Genomic DNA, 20,296 nt, shown 5'->3' with positions numbered 1-20,296 from the left:
TAACACACTGTCTTACGCTTTCCTTAGTACAAGTGGCACTGACCAGTCTGTTTTATTTATTCTGCAGTGGTTTCTCACCATTAATATCCCATTTTCTGATAACTGTCTTGGTTTCTGACAATTATTTTCCTTTTCAAAGGAAGGACAAATATGGTTTGTCTGTGACTTACTTTTAATGGTTAAAGTAAATCATGCTATGCCAAGGGCAGTTTTGTGATTTTGCAGATTTGTATTTACATACCTATATTAAATAATCTGTGATCGTTTTATGTATGTGTGGGTCAATTCATTCTCCTTTAAACAAAAGAACAAGACAGTTATTCTTGTTAAACTCCCTTCCCTCTGTGCCTTCAGCAGTTTACAAAAACGGTCTTACTGTGTAAGCATTTTTACCAAAAATTGCTTACCCCCCTCCCCCAAAGCATAAGGACAAACAAAAAAGTTTAATTTAAACTCATAAAAGATTTGAGAACAGTAGGAAGAAATGCAGTTTATATAACAGTTCTTGGGAGGATCTGTCTCAGCAAGTCACGATGTTTTTACCAATGTTCCCTAAACAATTAAGGGGAATTTAGAAAAAAGGATTTAGAGCATGATTTTGCAATACCAACATATTTTTAGAAGTGGATGCCTTTCAAATGTTTTATTTACTATGTGTTTTTGTATATCTAGCATCATTTTTATTACATGACTACTAAACTCCTGTTTCTAAGACTCCTGAACTAGAAATCTCTGCTTATTTTAAGGAAAATAATCCCTGAGAAAATAAGGAATGACTTCTGTAAGGTGTTACGTGGTCAAGTGGTCTTGGTAGTACCAAGTAAATTCTTGTCTCTTCTCTTCAAGACACTTTTCTTTTCCCTCTGACTCTCTTTACTTGCCTTACTATAAAATTAGAAGTACAAGAGTTAACAAAATAACTTGTATAAATTTCTAACAGTCTGATATGAGAACTTAGTTTGGAACTTAAGAACTCCTGAGCTGGACAGAGGTTCTCAAACTCCGAGAGCATGTTTAACATGCAGGTTTCAGGGCCCTACTTCTAGAGATTGTGCATTGCAGTTTATGTAAAAAACACACTTGGAGAAATTTTCATATAGGAGAACAAGATCAAAGAGATCTATAGGGAGTTGCAAAGAATTTAATGGCATTTATTAAAAAACAGCAAAGTGAAAATGAAACTGATATTGATAGTATCTGTGCCAAAGCAGGTGTATAGCCCTCTTACACTGCCCGAGCTGCTTCTCTGTGACAGAGAGGGGTGCATTTTTCAGAGCTAATTTTGCTTTTCTTCAGCCACTTGTGTTTCCTGGAGTCAAAATTTTCACAAGTGCCCAAAAAAGTATAGATGAAAATCATTTTATTAGAATATCTTCAAAAAAAAAAAAAAAGGTAATTATGGATGGATTGCTGTGTATGCTTTCAGCTTCCTTTTATTTTAAAAAGGAGTTAGTAGAATTAGTAGAATTTACATATTCTTTCCCCTTCATTCAGTTTTTTTCTTTTTCCTGTAGATCACTGACCATTGACAAAGAGAAAAATCATTAACTTTGCAACAAATTATATTTATATAGAAGTCATATATATTTTATTAAAAGTATTCTGACTTTAAGAGAGATGATCACTATTGTGAAATACTTGATAACTTTTACCCCCCAAATACTCAGAATTCAGTTCATCTTCAGGAAAGTACAATTTATAAGAGTTTAACTTCTGTCATCAGTATTATCTGCAGATTGAAAAGGAAATTTTGAAAATGTGGTTGTAAAAGTGCTTGTTTTAGAAAATTTATTTGAAATATGGTATCATGGATAGAGATTTTAAAGTTTTATTTTCATTTCTTTTTAGGTATCTCTTAATTAGCAACAATATTATTAAATTTAGAACATAGTTGAGTTTATTTCTTCAGGTGTCTGAATATTCAACTAAACAATTTGAGTTACAACAGACTGCAGTTTTTTTTAAACTAAAACCCATCAACACAGAAATGACAATGAATTTTCTTAAAATCACTTTATTTATTCAGAACACGTGTTATTAGAAGCCGGTTTTTCACCACGAAGCATATTTCTTAGAACTTTAAATGTGGGCTTATGATTCTTATTTTTAAATTGAAAATAAAAAAAATGTATTTTTTGTATAGAACTTGCAGTGATAGAAGCAAGTACATGGGATAATTAGGCCTATGAATTTTAGCTGCTTATGGTATTTGAAGAGTATCCAAGAATCTCTAATGGAGGTTTTCCTCTGGAGTATACAACTTTATCCTTTTGAAATGTTTGTTTTCTTATTACATAAAGTATTATGTATTCATTAAAAGAAATTTGGAAAAACTAGGCAAAAAAAGTTTTTAAAATCATCAATAGTTCCATAAGGTAGAATAACCATATTTGATATTTTTGGTATATAATTTTTCTAATCTTTTCTTTTTAAATATATAAGTTTAAGATATTTGAAATATTCAAATATTTATCTTCCCTCCAACCTGGTGATCTTATAAAAAATTAGTTTAAAAAATATGTACGTAGGTTAAAAAGTGAAATAGTGCCATAAGGCTCATAGAGCAAAAAATAGAAGTCTTCTTCCTGGTTCTTCTCTGTCTACTTTTGATTCCTGTTCCTTAGATGTAGCTACTTTGAACTTTATTTAGCAATTCTTCCTGTAATGATGATTTGTAAATAATATTTACGCTTTATATCTCCTACATTTTAGGTATTTGTTGACTATCTACTTTGATTTACCCATACCTCCAACATTGTGCTCTGTCCTCTTAAAATTATTTTAGGGCCACTTTTGTTTAAGTTAGGGGGAATATTACTATGATAATGCAAATATTACTTGTAGATGAACCTCATATGTTTTGTATTACAACATTTTCTTTTTCATATAACTTTGCTTTTCCTGGAATTAATCATTGTTTCTTTTGGTTTGTTTGCTTAGTTTTCTAAGTACTTGTCACTGATTCATCCCAGAATATGTTTATAGAACTATGAAGTTTCTCTCAATTCACGTAAAAACATCAAATAATCTAGGTTTTTTTTTTTTCTTTTTGTCTATTGTTGTTGATATCCTTGTAGCCCACCATAACTGTCAATTTGGCACTTCCTTAATCCCTGGAATTCCTTTTTCCTTTGGAGTTCTTGTCCTGATTTCCATGTGCTTTCTTCATGGTGTGAACCTTTGTTTTATTGGACCTGTCTTACAGTACCTTCCTTCAGTTGGAATATAAATTTTGAGACCTGTATGTATGAAAATATGTTTATTCTACCTATATAAGGTGATAGGTTGGTGTAGAATTCTGTATTAGTAATTGAATGTTGAAAGCAAAGCTTCATTACTTCTAGGGTTACTGTATGTAATACCATTCTAAAACCTGTTCATTTGTATGGTTGATTGCCTTGTTTTGTGTTGTTTTTTTTTTTAATTTTTTGCTTTTTTTTACTGGAAGCTTTTAGAATGTTTTTATGTCTGTGGTCCTGAAATTTCATGATAATGATATATGGGTCTCTCAGGGCATGGTGGTGGGGGACTTTACCTACCTGTCTTCTTCCCTCCTTCCCTTTCTTACTTCCTCCTTTCCCCTCCCCTCCCCTTCTCTCCCTTCCCCTTCCCTTATTTTAATATCCTGCACTGCACATTTATTGGGTCATTTTAATTCAGAGATTAATTTCTTTCAATTCTTAGAAATTTGGAATGTTTCTCTGATGATTTTTCCCCTTCTATTTTTTATGTTACCTCTTTCTGGAGTTCCTGTTCTTCAGATACGAAACCTTCTATACTCATCATCTGCTTTTCTAATTTCCATTGCTTTATCTTTTGTGGTTTCCTCATCTCTGAATTTAAAATTTAAAAAAATGATTTTATTATTTAAAAATTTTTCTCCTACAACTTTAAAGACCCTCTTTTAAAATGTCTCAGTACTTTCCTATTTTTCTTCTTTGATCTTATATTTCTGGAGTGTTTAACTTTAAACACCATGTTATAGTTTTTAAAGATTATTTTTCCAGTTCCTTGTATTGTCTCTGCTTCTTTTTAAGTTCCTCTTTTCTATTTGTTTAGTTTTGCTCTTATTTTTTTTTTCTCATGCTGGAGTTTTCATCAAATATCTTATGATCCTTTGCTGTCCATTTATTTTAAAGACAAGACAAAAACTCTGATGGTAACTCTGTGTATGTAGTTGGGGTTTATAATCTAGCAAGAGTTTCTGTAAGCCAACCAAGTTGAACTGTCACAATGTCTGTATTCAGGTTTTTTCTTTTGGTTTGGGAAATGGAGCTGGATGTATGTCCCTCCTTCTGCCTGGGAGCTGTAGGCCTGGCTTCTAGCCTTCTTAGAAGAGCCAAAGAAGGGGCTGCGTTTCTTTCTGATTGATGTAAAAACTAACAAGTGATTGTTAGCCTTCCTGTTTTTAATTCTACCCCATATCTACTCTCATTGATAACCAGAGCTTATTTCTGAACCCTCCCAGGCTTCTGCTACGGTAAATGGCTTGTTTCTTGATCGTCTTCCCCATACACACACCGGTTCTGGTCTCAGTGCTGTCAGTGGTATTTGGTCTCCAAAGTCAGTTACCACTTAGCCAGTTATGTTCACAGCTTCCAAAAATGTCAATTTGATCCTTCTGTGATCATGTCCCATTTTCTTTGTCCTAGTGTGGGTTATGCCTCTTTAAAACTTCTGTGCTGTCATTTTAGGGATTTCAGGAAGCAGCAGGGATGAGCACATCAGTTGGAAGTCTCTGTAACCCCTAGTCTGCTTACCTCCTTAGTGAGGCCCCACAACACTCCCAGTCCGTAGATTACTGTGGTAAAGGTTGTTAAGGAATCATACTCGTTTTTAATCTGGACACTTTTCTCATTTATTTTTGATTCAGTCAGTTTTTTTTTTTTTAAGTATATGTATCTTTTCTCATGATAGTGTGTCACGGGAGCAACTGACCACTTCTGTTTTTGCATTATCTTGAATCAGCATCTGTTTTAATGCCAAGCAAATAGAAGGGGCTCAATAAATTATTGGTTGAATGATTAAACATTTTTCCACAATAATTCATTCTTTATCAATATTTATTTAGAACATTAAAAATTACTTACATGAATGTAAATCAGTGTATAACCATTCCCCTACAGTTGTACAGTTAGGTATTTTTTAGTTTTTACAAAAAAATCGGTGAACTTTTTCTGAGTTTATTTCCATTGAGTAGACTTAATACATTTGTATTTGAGGTTTTGAATATATATTGCCAACTTGTTTTTAAGTTTTATGCCAGTTTATACTGCCACTGGTAATGTTTGATTACCCATCTGTTATCTTAATATTATTTTCATTAATAAAACACTTTTACAATTTAAAGTTTGTGACCATTAGTGCAACTTGATTTTAATATTAATTGCTTATATCAATTCGTATCAGTTTTATTGCAGTAATTTTATGATAATACATTATCTTACCAGATGATTGGTGACTTAATTTAAGTTTTGCCTTTTGTTGTTTTTGTCTTTCTTTGTGATTATACCTTACTTGGAACAAACTTTTTGATATTCTATATTCCTTGGTATTTCTTAATATATTTCCTAAAATTGATTGGATAAAAGTTTTTAAAGTTTTAAATAATTGCTTAGGTGAAAAATTATGATGGGATCCTGATTTAAGAGTGAGTCAACTAGATTAATTTTCCTGGAAACTAAAGGAGATTGGTGGCTTTTAATAAATGTAGGTAAGGAATGATTCTCTTGCTTTCTTGGGATCTGGATCTAAGGGTCTTTTCTACGTTTGTATGATCTTATTCTTAGGCTTTTATGAGGCATGCATTGAGATTTGGGAGTGAGGTCAGGAATGACTGTCCTGCCCATTGGATCTGAGCAGAGATTGGAGTTATTCAAGGTTGGTAATGACCACATTCTGAGTGGATTTTACCAGGCTTCCTATAAACCATTTTTTTTTTTACTAATTGGATTTCAAAATAAAAGTGAAATGTATATATAATGAAAAAAACGTGAGACGAGTCTACCAAACCAGTGGGAGCAATGCTTTATTTAAAACATAAGAAGAAAGTATTAGATTTAAGGGTGTATGTGTGTATAATATTATATATATATATTAAACACACACACACAATGTGTAACATGCATATTGTTTACTGAGCACCTGATGTATGCTAAGCACTGTTCTGAGGACTCTACATGTATATATTAATTTATTTAATGCTCACAACTAAGGGTAGATATTTACCCTTATTTTGCAGTTGGATGACTGTGGTGGCTTACTAATAATAGTTATCCAAGTTTCAGTGCTGGGAAGTAGTGGAACTTAATAGCTAGTTCTTGAGTTTGTGCTTTTAACCACTGCACCATACTGCCTCTCTTATTAATTGGTTTAATATTCTAACTCAAACTGTTTATGATCTAGTATGTAATTTAAAATTTTTCCATTTAAAGGAGTTGGCAGAATGTGTAGCATTGTTCTATAGCAATTTTCTCATCACTAATGAAGAGTAGGTTGGCATCATTAACGGTGAATATTAGGGTTTCGGAAATCATTTTTTGGATGTATTCATTAAAAAAAAGAAAACAGTTGTGCAGAAGGGAAAAATTTATCTTGACAAAGAACAAAAAACAGGACTTGTCTTCTTCCCTCCCCTCCCCGTATTTAAGGGGTTTCCAAATGAACTAATAAAAGTTTGTTCTGTGATTTTTCCATTCACTGAGAGGATGTCCTTTCCATTCCCCACATGCAAACACATATTTAGATATTGTGCTTTAGATTAAGTTCGTGGTCCATGTAATAGAATGAGATACTTAATTCATCCATTTCATAAATATTTGGGGCCTGTTATGTACTAAGATCTGTTTTAGATGCTACAGATACAGTAGAGAATAAAAAAGACAAAGTCCTGCCCTCATGAGACTGTTTTAATGAAGGATAGGGGTAACAGGAATCAGTGCTAACAAGGAAAACACACAGTGTCATGGGTGCAGAGAAAGAAAGAAGCTGCTGTTTTAGATAGGATGGTCTGTGATGGCAGCTCTTAAAGACCTAAGTGAAGTGAGAGGTGCAAGCTTTGGTCATATGTAGGCAAATGCATTTCAGACAGAAAGAAGAGGAAATCTACAGATCCTGAAATGGGACCACTCCTGGCATATTTGAGTAATATAGAGGCCAGTGTAGCTAGAATGGTAGAGGACAAGGGGCCAGATACTTATTCTAAGTATGGGAGGGTTTTGAGCAATAAAGCAGCATGGGCTGACTTAGGTTTTAAAAGTATCACACAGGCTTCTGAATAGAGACTACACTGTCAGGTTATTCCAGCAGTCTGTGCAGAGGTGGGGACGGCATGGGCTAGCGAAAAAGTCAAGGAGCTGGTGAGGAGCAATCAGATTGAGGTCTATGTCGATAATAGAACAGTTAAGGTTTGTTGACGAATTTATGCACAGATTAGACAGAGTGAAGAGTAAAGGTAACCCAAGGTTTTCGGATGAGCAAATTAATCGAAGAAAGTGCTATACATGGATCTGGGGAAATATGGGTTTGAGGGACAGAGGTTGCAGTTAGAGATATAAATGTGGAAATGCTGAGAGGTGATACTTGAAGTTTTGGTAGCAGATAATGTCACCTAGGGAGGCAGTATAAGAAGAGAAGTCCAAGGGTTGAACACTGGGGCTTTAACATTTAAAGGTTGAGACGAGGAAGAGGATACAGCAGAGACGACTTGAAGAATGGCTGCTGATAGAGAACCAAGAGAGTATGGTACCTGGGAAAGAAGATAAGAGGGTACTTCACCAATCGGATGCCTTCTGGTTAACTAGAGGCCTTTCCACTTAAGAATACACAAACATTAAGAGATGTTGGGGAAGTGATTGCTTCATCTTATCCTTTCTAATTCATATTTCTACAATTTTAAAAGTATGTTTAAATCCAAGAAAAAATGAAATAAGAAAAGTTATAATCTTATCACTATTTTATGTTATTTTTATTGGCATTAAGTAATTAGTTTGAAGAAAGAACTTGTATATTGATATCAATATTTATCAATAAGTATGTATATATGATATATATATATGAATGGTCTTCAATATTGACTAAACTTTTGTATGTCTTAGAAATACTGCTTTGTTGAAATTTTAGTAACTGGTAATTGTCTTGCAGTAATTGGTGTGCAGTTGTCATATTTCAGTGTTTTTTGATGCTCTAATACACATCTAAAATGGTTAACGTGACTTTTTAGATATTATTATGCATATTATTAAAATCATAATAGACTAATAAGACAATTTTAAGATACTGAGTTATTCACTGACACATAAGAATAAATATACATTTTTCAAAAGTTTTAAATTTTATAGTATTTTAATGTAAAAGAAAATGTACCAAGAAATAATATATGCACATTAATTATAGATATGTTAAAACCATCTTGAAGTTTTTTATCATGTTTTCACAACAATAAATAATAGCCCAGTTACCTATAATTCAGTTTGTCGAAACCTATTACTAGAGGACTTTATTTGTAAGGTTAGAAAACTGGTACAACAGAAAACTCAATAAGCAGCTTAGACAAGACAGATGTCTTTTTCTTTTACATAAACATAACACTCCTGGAAGTGGTACTGTGATTTTTATGGATCTAAGTCCTTCTGTTTTGTTGTTCTGCTGTCATTTTAACACCCACCTTCAGCCTCATGATCTGGGACGGCTGAGTGATTCAGTTGAGCTGTTGCATCTGCATTCCAGTAAGCTGGAGGTAAAGGAGAGGGACGATCTTCCCTTCCAAGGGTGCTTCGCAGAAACTTCACATACCAGTTTTGTTTTACATCCCATTGTCCAGATCTTAGACACACAGGCACATTTAACTACAAGGAAGGCTCGGAAATTTATTTTTTCACTCTGGGCAGTCCTACGTCTGCCCGTTTGGGCGTCATAGCATTGACTGGAACAGGTGTTAATCTACAGCTGCCAGCTGGTGCCACAGGCCTTTTAGACAACAGGGAGGAATTGGTGTTACTATAGTGTGGCCTTTTTGTGGGTTTTTTTTTTTCTCTTTTAAAGTATAAGTTATCTAATATGCTACGTAATCATTCTATAACTTTTTTAATGGATGATTTACCTTACAACCGACCATACATCCTTTTCCCCAGATTGTTATTAGCTAGGAAGTCATAGAAGAGAGTGACTAAGAGTAGGGCGCTAATCTGCCTGCATGGAATCCTACCAGTGCTACCTGCTGGTGGTGTAACCTTGGGCAAGCTGTTAAACTTTCTGTGGCAAAGGTTATCTTCAGCTGGGAGGATAACACTACCTAGCTCACAGGACTGTTGCGAGGTTTAAATAATTGGTTTCAAAGAACTTAGAAAATGAAATGAACTTAGAAATGGCTCATCGTTAAGCCCTCCAGTGTTGTTACTGTCAATTGACAGATTCTTAATGAAGTAATTTTAATACTATTCCATGTAAAATATAACTGTAAAATTTAACACGTAAAGATGCACTAATATTTCACTGTGGTAGAGGGAAAGTAATTGGATAACTTTAAAATGAGCCTAAATTGCTTATTTAGTTCTGAGTATTTTATTAGTTATACGGAGAGGTTTTCTTCTTTGGAGAATTATATTTTAGAACATATTTGCAAATAGGTATTTGTTGTTTGAAGTTTCCACCTAAGGTGTGCCTTTTAAGTCCATTCAGAGCCAAGAAGTGAAAAGATTATTAGTAATGAAAATTTCCTGTTACCTGTGTCTTGGGATAAATAAAGTGAACAATGAAATTGTTGGAGGATCATTATGTGGCCATTCAAAGCTGAGGGTCCTTTGCAGTGGAGCTAGGCTTACAGCTCTTCGTAGTTTACTTCCCTTGGCAGTCTTGCTTGAACCCCTGCACTTGGTTAAACACCCCTCTGTGCTTTTTATATGGCATACTCTGCATAACTCTTTTTCACACTTGGCAGAGTTTATTGAAATTGTGTATTTGTGTCTGTCTCCCCTACCACTTCATAAGCAGAGATTGTATCTCACTCATCTTTGTATCCTACACTGTCAGTATACAAACAAGCTGTAATGAACTTGTTACACTGAACAGAGCAATGCAGGTTGCCACTTTTGTAGGGATTTTAATTTTCAATCTCAATGAGTAACAGTGATTTTTTTTTCATAGCCTTAAATCAGTCTCTAAATTTGGTCGTCTGCAACAAGAAAAATAGGCCCATTTCCAAAATAAACTATGATCCTTCAAACAAAGTAATGTTCCATGCTGTTGAGATCCAGTTAAGAAAGGTCTGCTTCCTAACTCTTTATATCTTGTGCCTTTTGTACACACTCTCCTGTTTTTCACTCCATACTAAAGTATCACGACAATGAACTTATTTGTATGTTTTTAGAGTATGACAGCTATATTTAAGAGCTAATTTAGTTAACCAGTATGCTGCATGAAACTCAGGAGTAGGTGGTGGTAAATTGTTCTTTGAAGGACAGAAACATTTATTTTGTTTAACTATGTTGAGTCTGAAAATAAAATGTGCTATAGTTAAATTAGAGCCCAGATGAAGTGTGTTTGTATGTATAGGTGTATATATACATGCTTTGTGTGTGTGTATACATATATATATAATGTGTGTGTATATATGCACATTATCCATCTATATTTTAATGTCAAAATTGGATTATCTTTGCCACTTGCTCTTGTACTAGTAGATGATCAAATTCTTTAACTTCATAATTAAAGCCAATAGACAGTCTCTTTTGTATGCGATATTTGGATACAATAAAGGACCCTTAGAGTATACAGTACTTGATGAAGTGGTAAAGGTAGATGCAGTTAATCTGAATTCCTTATTAATTATGTCACATCCATTCAGATATTTATTGGTCACCCTTCTGCTGTCAATGCATTATATGCTATCATAGTGTCTTTTGAAGGGCTATGCTGAAAGTTGCTAAACTGCAGTCTCACAGATACTTAATTTTTAGTAGTTTTCTAAGTGGATTTTAATGTGTCTTTCTAATATTCTATCAGAGAGGCAGGCATTAGAGAAAAATCCTATATTTTAATGGACTAAAAACAATGATCATCCTCACTGTTGACATTTAGTCAAACAAATTTTATGATGTAAAACTGCTGGATAAACCACAGTATGTTTGTGCATCCCTTTTTTCTCTTCCACAGCAGTATATACTACTGTTGTCCTTTCTGCATTTAGTATATACAAAACTCTTCAATGAAAAATAACTCAAAGGAGATACTATGCTCTTAAGCTTTATTATTTTCATTTTTTATAGTTTTATTTTTAAGTCATTTCTAGACTTTGAATGAGTGTAAATTTCCAGTATCATTTGCAATAAAACAATTAAGATGTTTTTATTAAACTCCTTTATTTAAGTACAACTTGTAAAATCATACTGAATTCAGTGGCAAGTTGTGATGAGTTTTTGCTGCTTATTTTTTATTTTAATATTTTGGTGGGGTTTTTATTTAAGGATGTGTCTTTCCTTCAAATTTTAGATACCTGTAGAGAGAATTACAAACAGCTTCGAAAATACTTTTTAAACTTTCACATCCTATGTTATCCTATAATATCCTGTAATATATCCTATATTAAGTTTGAAAGACTAGGATACCTACATTCTTTTCATATTTTAAAAAATAAGCTTTATTCTGTAAGCATTGCTCTCATGTCACATTGTGCTCTTATAATCTAAGACTAAAGTTAACTGTTTTTTGTTTTTGTTTTCAACTTTCAGAGATAGTTTTAGTAAATATACTTTGTGCTAAACAGTAATTTTTATTCCTTAAGAACTGAACTGTTCTCAGTAATATTCTCCTCCTTACCCCCTTTCCCTTTTTTGCTTTTCACATAGTTCTATAATCTTTCAAACTTCCCTTTCCTGTCTTTTTAAAGGTCGATTGAACTATCCACATCCAGGAACTGACAATCTGTTGATGTTAAATGGTAAGTTTTATAAAAACATTTTGTTTCCAATTGATTTATATAAATAAAAATGATTGAATACATGTTTCTCTAAGCCTTCTCCATACACACAAGTTAATCATTTTATAAGTAGGAAAACAAAGCTACAACTCTTCCTGTACAAAAGGCAGAATTACAAGTTTGAGTGTATTCTCACTGGCAGAGTAACCACTGAAGTGTATTTGTGACAGTATGATTTAATTCAGTGACCATAGACTTTGGAGACAGTTCTGAGTTTGAATATTGGCTTTCTAGTTTGCTTTATTACCTTGGTCAAGTAACTTCTGTGAGCCTTAGTTTCCCTTCTGTGAAATAGTAACAATCTCAAAGTTCATTATGAGAATTAAATGAGATGCTGTTTGCAAAGTACATAGAATGTGTTACTTAGTAGAGCACCTGTGTTTATGTTCAACTAAGGAATATACTGGTGACTGTAGAAATATGGGAGTCACAGTAACTTAATTTTTCCTAGCTGTAAAGTTTACACAGTGAATTTCACTCTGGTGAAAAATAGACTTTCATTAAATTCCTTTCTATCTTTTGAACAAAGATTGTATTCAACTAAAGCTTTGTTGAAGAAAGATGGCAATGAAGTTGACGAACAAAGGCTGAAAAAAAGGCCAGTGGAAAGCTAGACCATGTGAACTCTAGTGTTAAGTAAAAACTAGTATTAAGGAAAGATAAAAAGATAGGAATTAAGTCCAGGCTACCTAGGAGATTGTCAAGATAGATGGGATTTTGGAATTAGAGAAAGGTTGAAGCAGAGCATTAAGTGAGGTGATTGATTGGTTCATTCAACATTTGACTCTTTTGTATTGAGTTTCCTACCACATGCTATCCTAGTCTAAGCAGTGGATTATCGATTAGTGAGGATCTTCAAGGATGGTTAGAGGTAGAATTGTCAGGGTGCTAACAGTGGGGCCAGACTGTGTATACATGGCTGAAGCCATGTTCAGGCTAGACCTTACAGTGGTCTAGTAGTCCACATATATGAATTCAGGGAATTACAGTGTTTCCATAGACCTTAACCAGAAAGGCAGTGGAAATTACATTCCAGGACTTCTTCGTCAACTTTTTTTCTACCATGGAATTAAAAAACCATATTGTTTGAGTAGCTAGCTGGTCTCTGAACTCTAAATCTATGACTAAAAATTATATTGCTGAAATTAAGTTTACAAACAAAATAGATTGTAAGTTTTATTATTCTCATGGCTTGATTTATAAAATAATTATAGCTTTGGGTAATGATAAGTTATTTATATATGGATCCTAACTTCCTTAGATTCTTTTCTTTTGCAACATTCTGTGTGGTAAAGATAGATCATTCACATTTCTATTTTAACTTCTAAAAAAAAGCAGTTCAGTTGAAAAATTTGAATTAACATGTTTCACGTATTCTATTAAAATCCATCTGAAGGAAAGTACTGTATGAGATAATTTGTTAGATCATTCACAGATGTTCTTAGACTGCTGAATACATAGTAAAGTAGGATGATTCAGAAGTATATTGTAATCACAATAGAATGTGTCTTTTGTGTGAGTAAAGAACTTAGTAGCCACACTGTTTTTACAGCTTATACTTTTGGTTACGCTAAACATTATTAAACTAATTGATTTCATCAGTTGCCTAAAGCCCTTATAAATAATCTAGGTGTTAGGTTGAAAGTGATTCATCACGTAGTAGACACAAGCATATTTTGTTTCAGGCAAGAGTTGCATCTTGTGGACAAATCTGCTTTTTTTTTTTATTAGGTGAGCATTTTTCACAGTCTGTCACTTTAGTGCTACAGTGCGTACTCAGTACTGTATGGAAGCCATCCTAGAAATTCTGAACTTCTGGCAAAGGACTGGGGGGGAAATGATAATGAAACTAGAACATCAATATGTGTTTAGGTCAGTGGAAAGAATTTGATCCAAAGAGAAAAAAAATATGTTGCTTATTTGGGATCGTTGGTTAAGAGGGAAAGCAAGAAGCAGAAAATTAGATATATTTATAGGGTAAGGAAATATTTGAATATTAAAGATTTAGATAATTTTTTGTAGACATCAAGGTTATTGAAGACAAAAATGGAAATAAGTGATATTTATATAAAACCTCTGCCTATACTAATTATTAAATATTATTGACTGAAGAAATTGTCGCATCTCAGTACATAGACTTGCTTTTTAAATTGTTTTATAGTATGTCACAGATTTGACTATTAGGCAGTTGATTAAGTTCTATTACTTAACCAACAAGCATAGCTAATATTAACTTTGAAAACCAATATTGGTAATAAATTATACGTTAGTATTTTTGTGTGTGTGTGTGGTGGTTTAGTAGTAGTACATGGTGATTGGTACCACAGACTATGGACCAAGGTTATCTGGGTTTAAACCCAAGTTTGCTATTTCTAGCTGTGTGACCTTGGGCAGCTTACCTAACTTCCCTTGGACTCAGAGTCCTCATGTGTAAAAGAGAGACAGCATGCTACCTGCCTCCGGAGGTCGTTGTGAGAAGTGAGTGAATTTATTCATGTAAAGTCTTTAGAACAGTTCCTGAAAGTGAAAGTTAGTTGTGGCAATGTGTGATGAACAGTGACTAAAATGACTCTGAAAGAATAAAAATCATGTCCCGTCAATAGCTGATAAGAGTTGGATCTGTTTGGAGAATATAAAATTAAGAAAAGACATAACTGATATTTTCAACTATTTGAAAATATGAAGGCTGCTCTGTATAGTGAACAAAGGAGGTTTGTTTTATATTGTTTCAGAAAGCCAAGCTAGAACCATGTGGAAGAAGCTGTATAGGGACAAAATTATAGTCAGTAAAATAAATTGACTTCGCAAGCAGCGTTTCCTAACGTGTGGTACATTTGCCCCTTCTGGTACCCAAGGTGATTTTTGATGGTGCACAAACACACATTAAAATAAACACAGGACTATTACAGTTTAAGAACATTCCTTAGAAAATACAGAATTGGCAGAAATCTGTGATATTACAGTGGTGCTAGACTTGAATCCATTTAAAAAGAAGAATATATAAATATGAGTATAGTTGTCATGAAGATAAGGCAAACATTGTAAAGGTTTTGTGAATCTACCTTCCTGGTTAATTAGCATTATGGTTGAATGTGTAAATATTTATTTAAGGGATAAACAAGGAATGGAGTAAAGGTCAGGAAGTTAGTTAAACTAGGTAAAACTACGAAGTACCCCTGGCAGATGCTTTAACTCTGAGCCTCTGTTTACTGAGATATAAAAAAAATGAGTTATAATCCCACATTTTTAAGTCTCATGAAATTGTTAAAAAATTATTTTGAATTTTTAACAAAAAAATGCCATAAAAATATAACTGCAGATAAGCTTTTACTGTTGAACAGATTGTGTTCTTCAATTCAATTTGAAATCTAGTGGAATTGGCTAGGGGACACTGCCACTTTTGAATAATTCTAATGCCGTAGAAGAATCCATATTTAACATCCAGAAGCACTTTCAGGAAGCCACGTTATTATATAAGAATGAGTAGATTGTCTGAAAACCAAAGGTTTTACTGTCTGTTAGAATGACAGCTTTAATGTTTATATTTCTAAGCGTATAAATCTTAAACTTTTTATTATCAATAATAAAAAAATAAATAAATAATTACAAAGATTTCCGTAATAGTAAGGAAGAATACAAAATGAGGTATCATTTGAGTATTTGTTTCTATTTCTGTATAGAGATAACTGTACTCTCTTCATATGTCACCCAAGGGAAATTAGTACATATAATTTTTTTGAAAAGGGGTACAGAGCAGAAGTATGGGGGTTAGTATTAGCAAGCTGATTTGAAATGCACATTTGTTGTGATTAGCCACACACAGCCATGTTTGTAATCAAGAACTTGCTCTGCTTTGCGGGGAAGTTATGTGTATCTTTTAATTAAGATACTCAGTACTCAGTAATGAAATTGTATTAAGTATATAAAGTCATGAAAATAGGAAATATGAGTATACAATCAGTTCTTTTTTTATCCTGATGTAAGTGAAGTAGATAATAGCAGATTTATTTTGGATCTTGAAAAGAATTACGATTTGGGGAGTGTATCTCCTTACTTTTGGCTTTTTAGAGTGAAAAGAATGTCTTTGGTTTCACCGTTAAAGAACTTTAACCTTTAAATATTTCTAGTTGATTTGATATGTTTACCTATCCCTTCCTACAGCTGAAGTAATTCAGGTACCACAACTGTAGCTAAGAGTCAATACCTCAGGGCACAAAGGTCTTAATGTTAGAATGTTAGAATCATCCTATTTCTTTTTTAGTAGCTGTGAGTTGGAACCTAAATAAGATCATTTGTAACGCAGGACCAAACTGTAAAGTCAGTTGTATAGGAAAGGTTTTCAGGCTTTTCTCACATTCTTCTTATTTCCTCCATTAAAAAAAAAAAAATGTATACATAAGTATAAATGTATATAATATATATTTTAACACACATGCACATATATATATTTACATATGTATGTTAAATAGCCAATTCTTCACTTTTTTATAATGCTTTAAAAAATTTATGTACCTGAAATTTAATATTCTAAATATAGTATTTTATATAATAATTTAATTTTGATTAAAGCATAATGAATACTAGTAATTTAATGATTTTCTTTTCTCACTGAGGATTTCTGATAATTCTGATTCATAGTTATGGTGGAACATATACCTGAAATTCACATAGAAATACTGGTAGAAAAGTGAGCACACACACCACTGTTAAGCATGATGGTAGCAGATTGGTTATTTTCATGACAGGGACTAGGAAATGTTTCACATGGTTTAGCTTCATCTGCAGTCAGATCTATTTTTGGTTATGTAGAGACTTGGAATCTGAGAGTTGTCCAAAAAATAAGCAGAATAACTCTTTGCAGGATTCTAAAATTCCTCAGGTATGAGATAGTTGGAGAAATTTTTTAAATAATGTGTTCAAGCCCAGGAATGAGATGAAACCTAAGATTCTGTGAACATTTGTACATATTTTCACTATTTTAGTATTGAATAGCCTCAGCTAAGAACGTAAACTGGTTATGAAGTCATTAATTTTCTCATTAGGTCATGAATTATGTTGCATATTATTACTTCATCATAATTCATACTTTAAGTTTGATGAAAGCAGTTTCATTTGCTTTATAAATGTTCGACCCTCTAAACCCTTGAATGAAATTCTCCAAAGCAGATTTATACTGGATTAATGCCATTAGATCAGGCCTAAGGATAAACAGGAAGCCCAACTTCTAAGACTTGTGCTGTAAAGTGTTTCTGGGCCTGTTGACCGTTTCTATGCTTAATACAACTATTAAGACTTCAGGGGAATTCATTCTTCTATAGCCTCTTCATATAGCTCCTTTTAAAATTCCTGCTGTCTGATTTTCCACAGCTGATCTCTCATCTCTTTAAGACACTGTTTTTTTTAAAGGCCTGTGTAAGTCTTAGAAGACCTAGACAACAGAATTCTAAATGCCACTTCTACCCCTACCCTCACCCTAAACTAATAAAGGTCAGGTAAGCTATACACACACACAAACACACACACACACACGCAGCAGCATATCAGCTAATACATAGTAGAATGGCAGAGATGCAAATGAAGTTATTTTATATAAAAGACTCTGATGTAACCCTTGTATTTATTGACTTATTCCTTAAATGTAGGTGGTAAAGAGTTGGCAAGTTTGTTTTTCCTCCCTTGTATTATCAGGTAACTAATGCTGTGTCCTCACCTTGTAGGCATACTTCTCTGTATTAAAGCCTTAGTATAAAATTAAAAATATATCTTGTAAAATCTCTATAATAGAATGTATTTAATGATGTGAAATGTTTTCTTTTTATCTTTAAATTTTATACTTTTGGAGAGACTTCATTTCTAACAACTTTTATTACATATTTTGATTTGAGATTTATTCAATATTAAATTTTTCCCAGGCCTAAAAAATTCTGTAACATGAATCAAGATCTTAATTTTGACAGTGGTTTTTTGGTTTACTGCCTTGATTTCATATGCTAATTACAGTAGAAATACTCATTGTATACTCAGATTTGGAGGAGGAGTTATTTTAAAACAAGTTGTGAATTTTATCAAACTGGTACTTTCTTATGAAAAATAAATTGCAGTATTTTTTTCTCCATAAGGAATTATGTAAACTGCTAGTAACATAGATGGAAATATTTCCTGCTTTATACTCTTACAATATTCAACAAATGTACTATTCTTCGATGATACTAATAATTTGTATCTGAATCCCTCCTACTCTGGAGGAAGAGACTTATAAACACTTAGACAGCCGTTATAAAATGTACCAAAAAGACTGAAAGCATTATCAGCTATAGTATATCAGTAATCATTTCTTCAGCTAAGCAAGTTTGAACATGGGTTGATATCTTTGCATTCTATCCATTTAAGCTCTACGGGCTTCAGAGGTTTAATACCGTTTACATCTTTTCACACTTCTATGTCTTCCAGTTACGTTTTCCATTCAGGGCTTGGTATAAGGTGAATAGGATCTGAATAGGTACTTGTTGAACAGTACATGCTATGTCACTCTTTGTGATAAGTAGAAAAATAAGGATTTAATTCAAGTGGTTTCTATTCATTGGGAAAATTGTTCAGAATGCCATTTAACCATAAAGTGTTACCTATTCCTATCCTGATCAGATGAAACAAATATTTATTAACACAAATGAGAATAAATTATGTATTTCCTATTAATTTCACAGTTTTTATGAAGTTCAGATGATACATATATAATAGAAGTGCTTTTTAAATATTAAACACCATGCAGATGTTATATGATGACATTGTGGTAGCTCGTAAAACAAAGTAGCACTAATTTCCAGATGCCCACATAGCTTTTCATATCATAAATATTTGTATATGTGGGCCTATTTTTAGTTCTGACATTTTACAATTTGTCCTTTGTTTACATGCAGCAAGGAGTTATGGGCGAAGACGAGGTAATTCATTTCTGTTTGCTATGGTATAACTGTTTCTAATTGGGTTTTACTGACCAATGTTATAATTAATTACCCCAGATTTATTATGCAATGTTTGGAAACTCACAAAAAAATTGCATTTTGATTTGAGCACTTGTCAAAGTTCTGAATCCTAAATATCTTAACCTTTAAAATACATTTTCATACTAATATGGTTATTTAATTTTTTTCATTTTAAACTGTCCAAATTTTAACTATTTTTTAAAGTTATTTGTGTATCTTTTAAAATAAACTTGCTATTTATAGTTTGCTTAAGAAATGTGTTTAATAAATACTAGTGAAAGTGACATGCAATATGATTTTTCTGCTTTCTCAATCTGTAACTGTCTTATCTATGGTGTATAATTTATAATTCTAGTTTATTAGTTTTGTGTTTGACCCAGGTAAAAATAACAAATACCAAGCATTATTGTTAACACTGATATATAGAAATCATGTTACTGATATTTCTCTGTCTTCCAAGAATACAGTCTTTTCTCCCTCCCTCTAACACCACGCACGCACGTGCACTCGCACACACACACTTTCTCTCTCCCGCAGAAGTCTTCCCCTCAGAGTTCTGATCTTAAGGAAAAAGCGAGGACTGTGTGACGCTGTACTATTCAGCTTCAGGAAAGCAGCTGACATTTTCTGGGCTTAAACTTTACTTATCTTTTCCATGCAAAAATTGAGGTAGGGAAAATAGATGAGATGATGGGATGAGAAGAAGCAAAAGTAACTTCACACCACTAGCTTACCCTCTAAGTGACCATTGATCATACTATTTATATAGTTGTTGTAAGTGCCAACCTAAATAAAAGGATTTTCCTTGACCCCTAAAATCTCCCTTGAGCCGTGGAAGAGAGACAGTGATAATAGTGCCTTTTGATAAAGCTTATATATGGCCAGTGCTTCGGTTTCTTTTTATCTTGTCGTGAGTGTGTTTCTTTGAAAACAGACAAGCAAAATCATTTGTCACCATTGACCACAGAAACTAGTATTTGATATTTGTGAGTAGCATTTCCAGTTTTGTATTTCACATTGCTGGAATGTAACTTCATTTTTAGAATCTGATTTCTTCAAATACTTCTCTGAATCTCTTGGTTCTTTAGTTTTCTAACTAAAAAATTAGAGGATATAGAAACTCAAAACTTAGAACACTAAAGCTGAATAACTTGCCAAAAATTGTTATTAGCAATGAGAGAAAGGGGGGGTAAGTTGAAAATTTTAGTGCCTGTTTTCAGATCTATGGGTCATTAGTGATCTAATCCATAGATCTAAAATTTTCACTTTGCTGTTTTAATATGGAGCTTCAATTCTCTTGAAAAAAAATCCATTTACCAGTCTGTGATTTTTAGGTATT

The 20,296-nt window shown here is 33.0% G+C and overlaps 1 protein-coding gene across 11 annotated transcripts in view; it reads left to right on the top strand.

Annotated features, from left to right (window-relative positions):
• The window catches only part of CPEB2 (cytoplasmic polyadenylation element binding protein 2), a 68,802-nt gene that overhangs the window by 18,328 nt on the left and 30,178 nt on the right, over positions 1-20,296 (top strand). For 4 of the 11 annotated variants that reach the window (XM_074350039.1, XM_074350059.1, XM_074350069.1 and 1 more), the window contains 2 exons: positions 11,885-11,935; positions 18,892-18,915. The exons of 3 other annotated variants lie outside the window; for them this stretch is intronic. In XM_074350039.1, coding sequence (XP_074206140.1) covers positions 11,885-11,935; positions 18,892-18,915 — 75 coding nt within the window. Of the gene's footprint in view, positions 1-5,859; positions 5,881-11,884; positions 11,936-18,891; positions 18,916-20,296 lie in introns of those variants that run through there. 4 more of the 11 variants (XM_074350048.1, XM_074350079.1, XM_074350089.1 and 1 more) reach the window with 2 other exon arrangements.

Source organism: Camelus bactrianus, chromosome 2 (genome assembly GCF_048773025.1).
Source record: "Camelus bactrianus isolate YW-2024 breed Bactrian camel chromosome 2, ASM4877302v1, whole genome shotgun sequence".
Classification (NCBI taxonomy): Eukaryota; Metazoa; Chordata; class Mammalia; order Artiodactyla; family Camelidae; genus Camelus; species Camelus bactrianus.
This window is presented reverse-complemented; position numbering and strand designations above follow the sequence as displayed.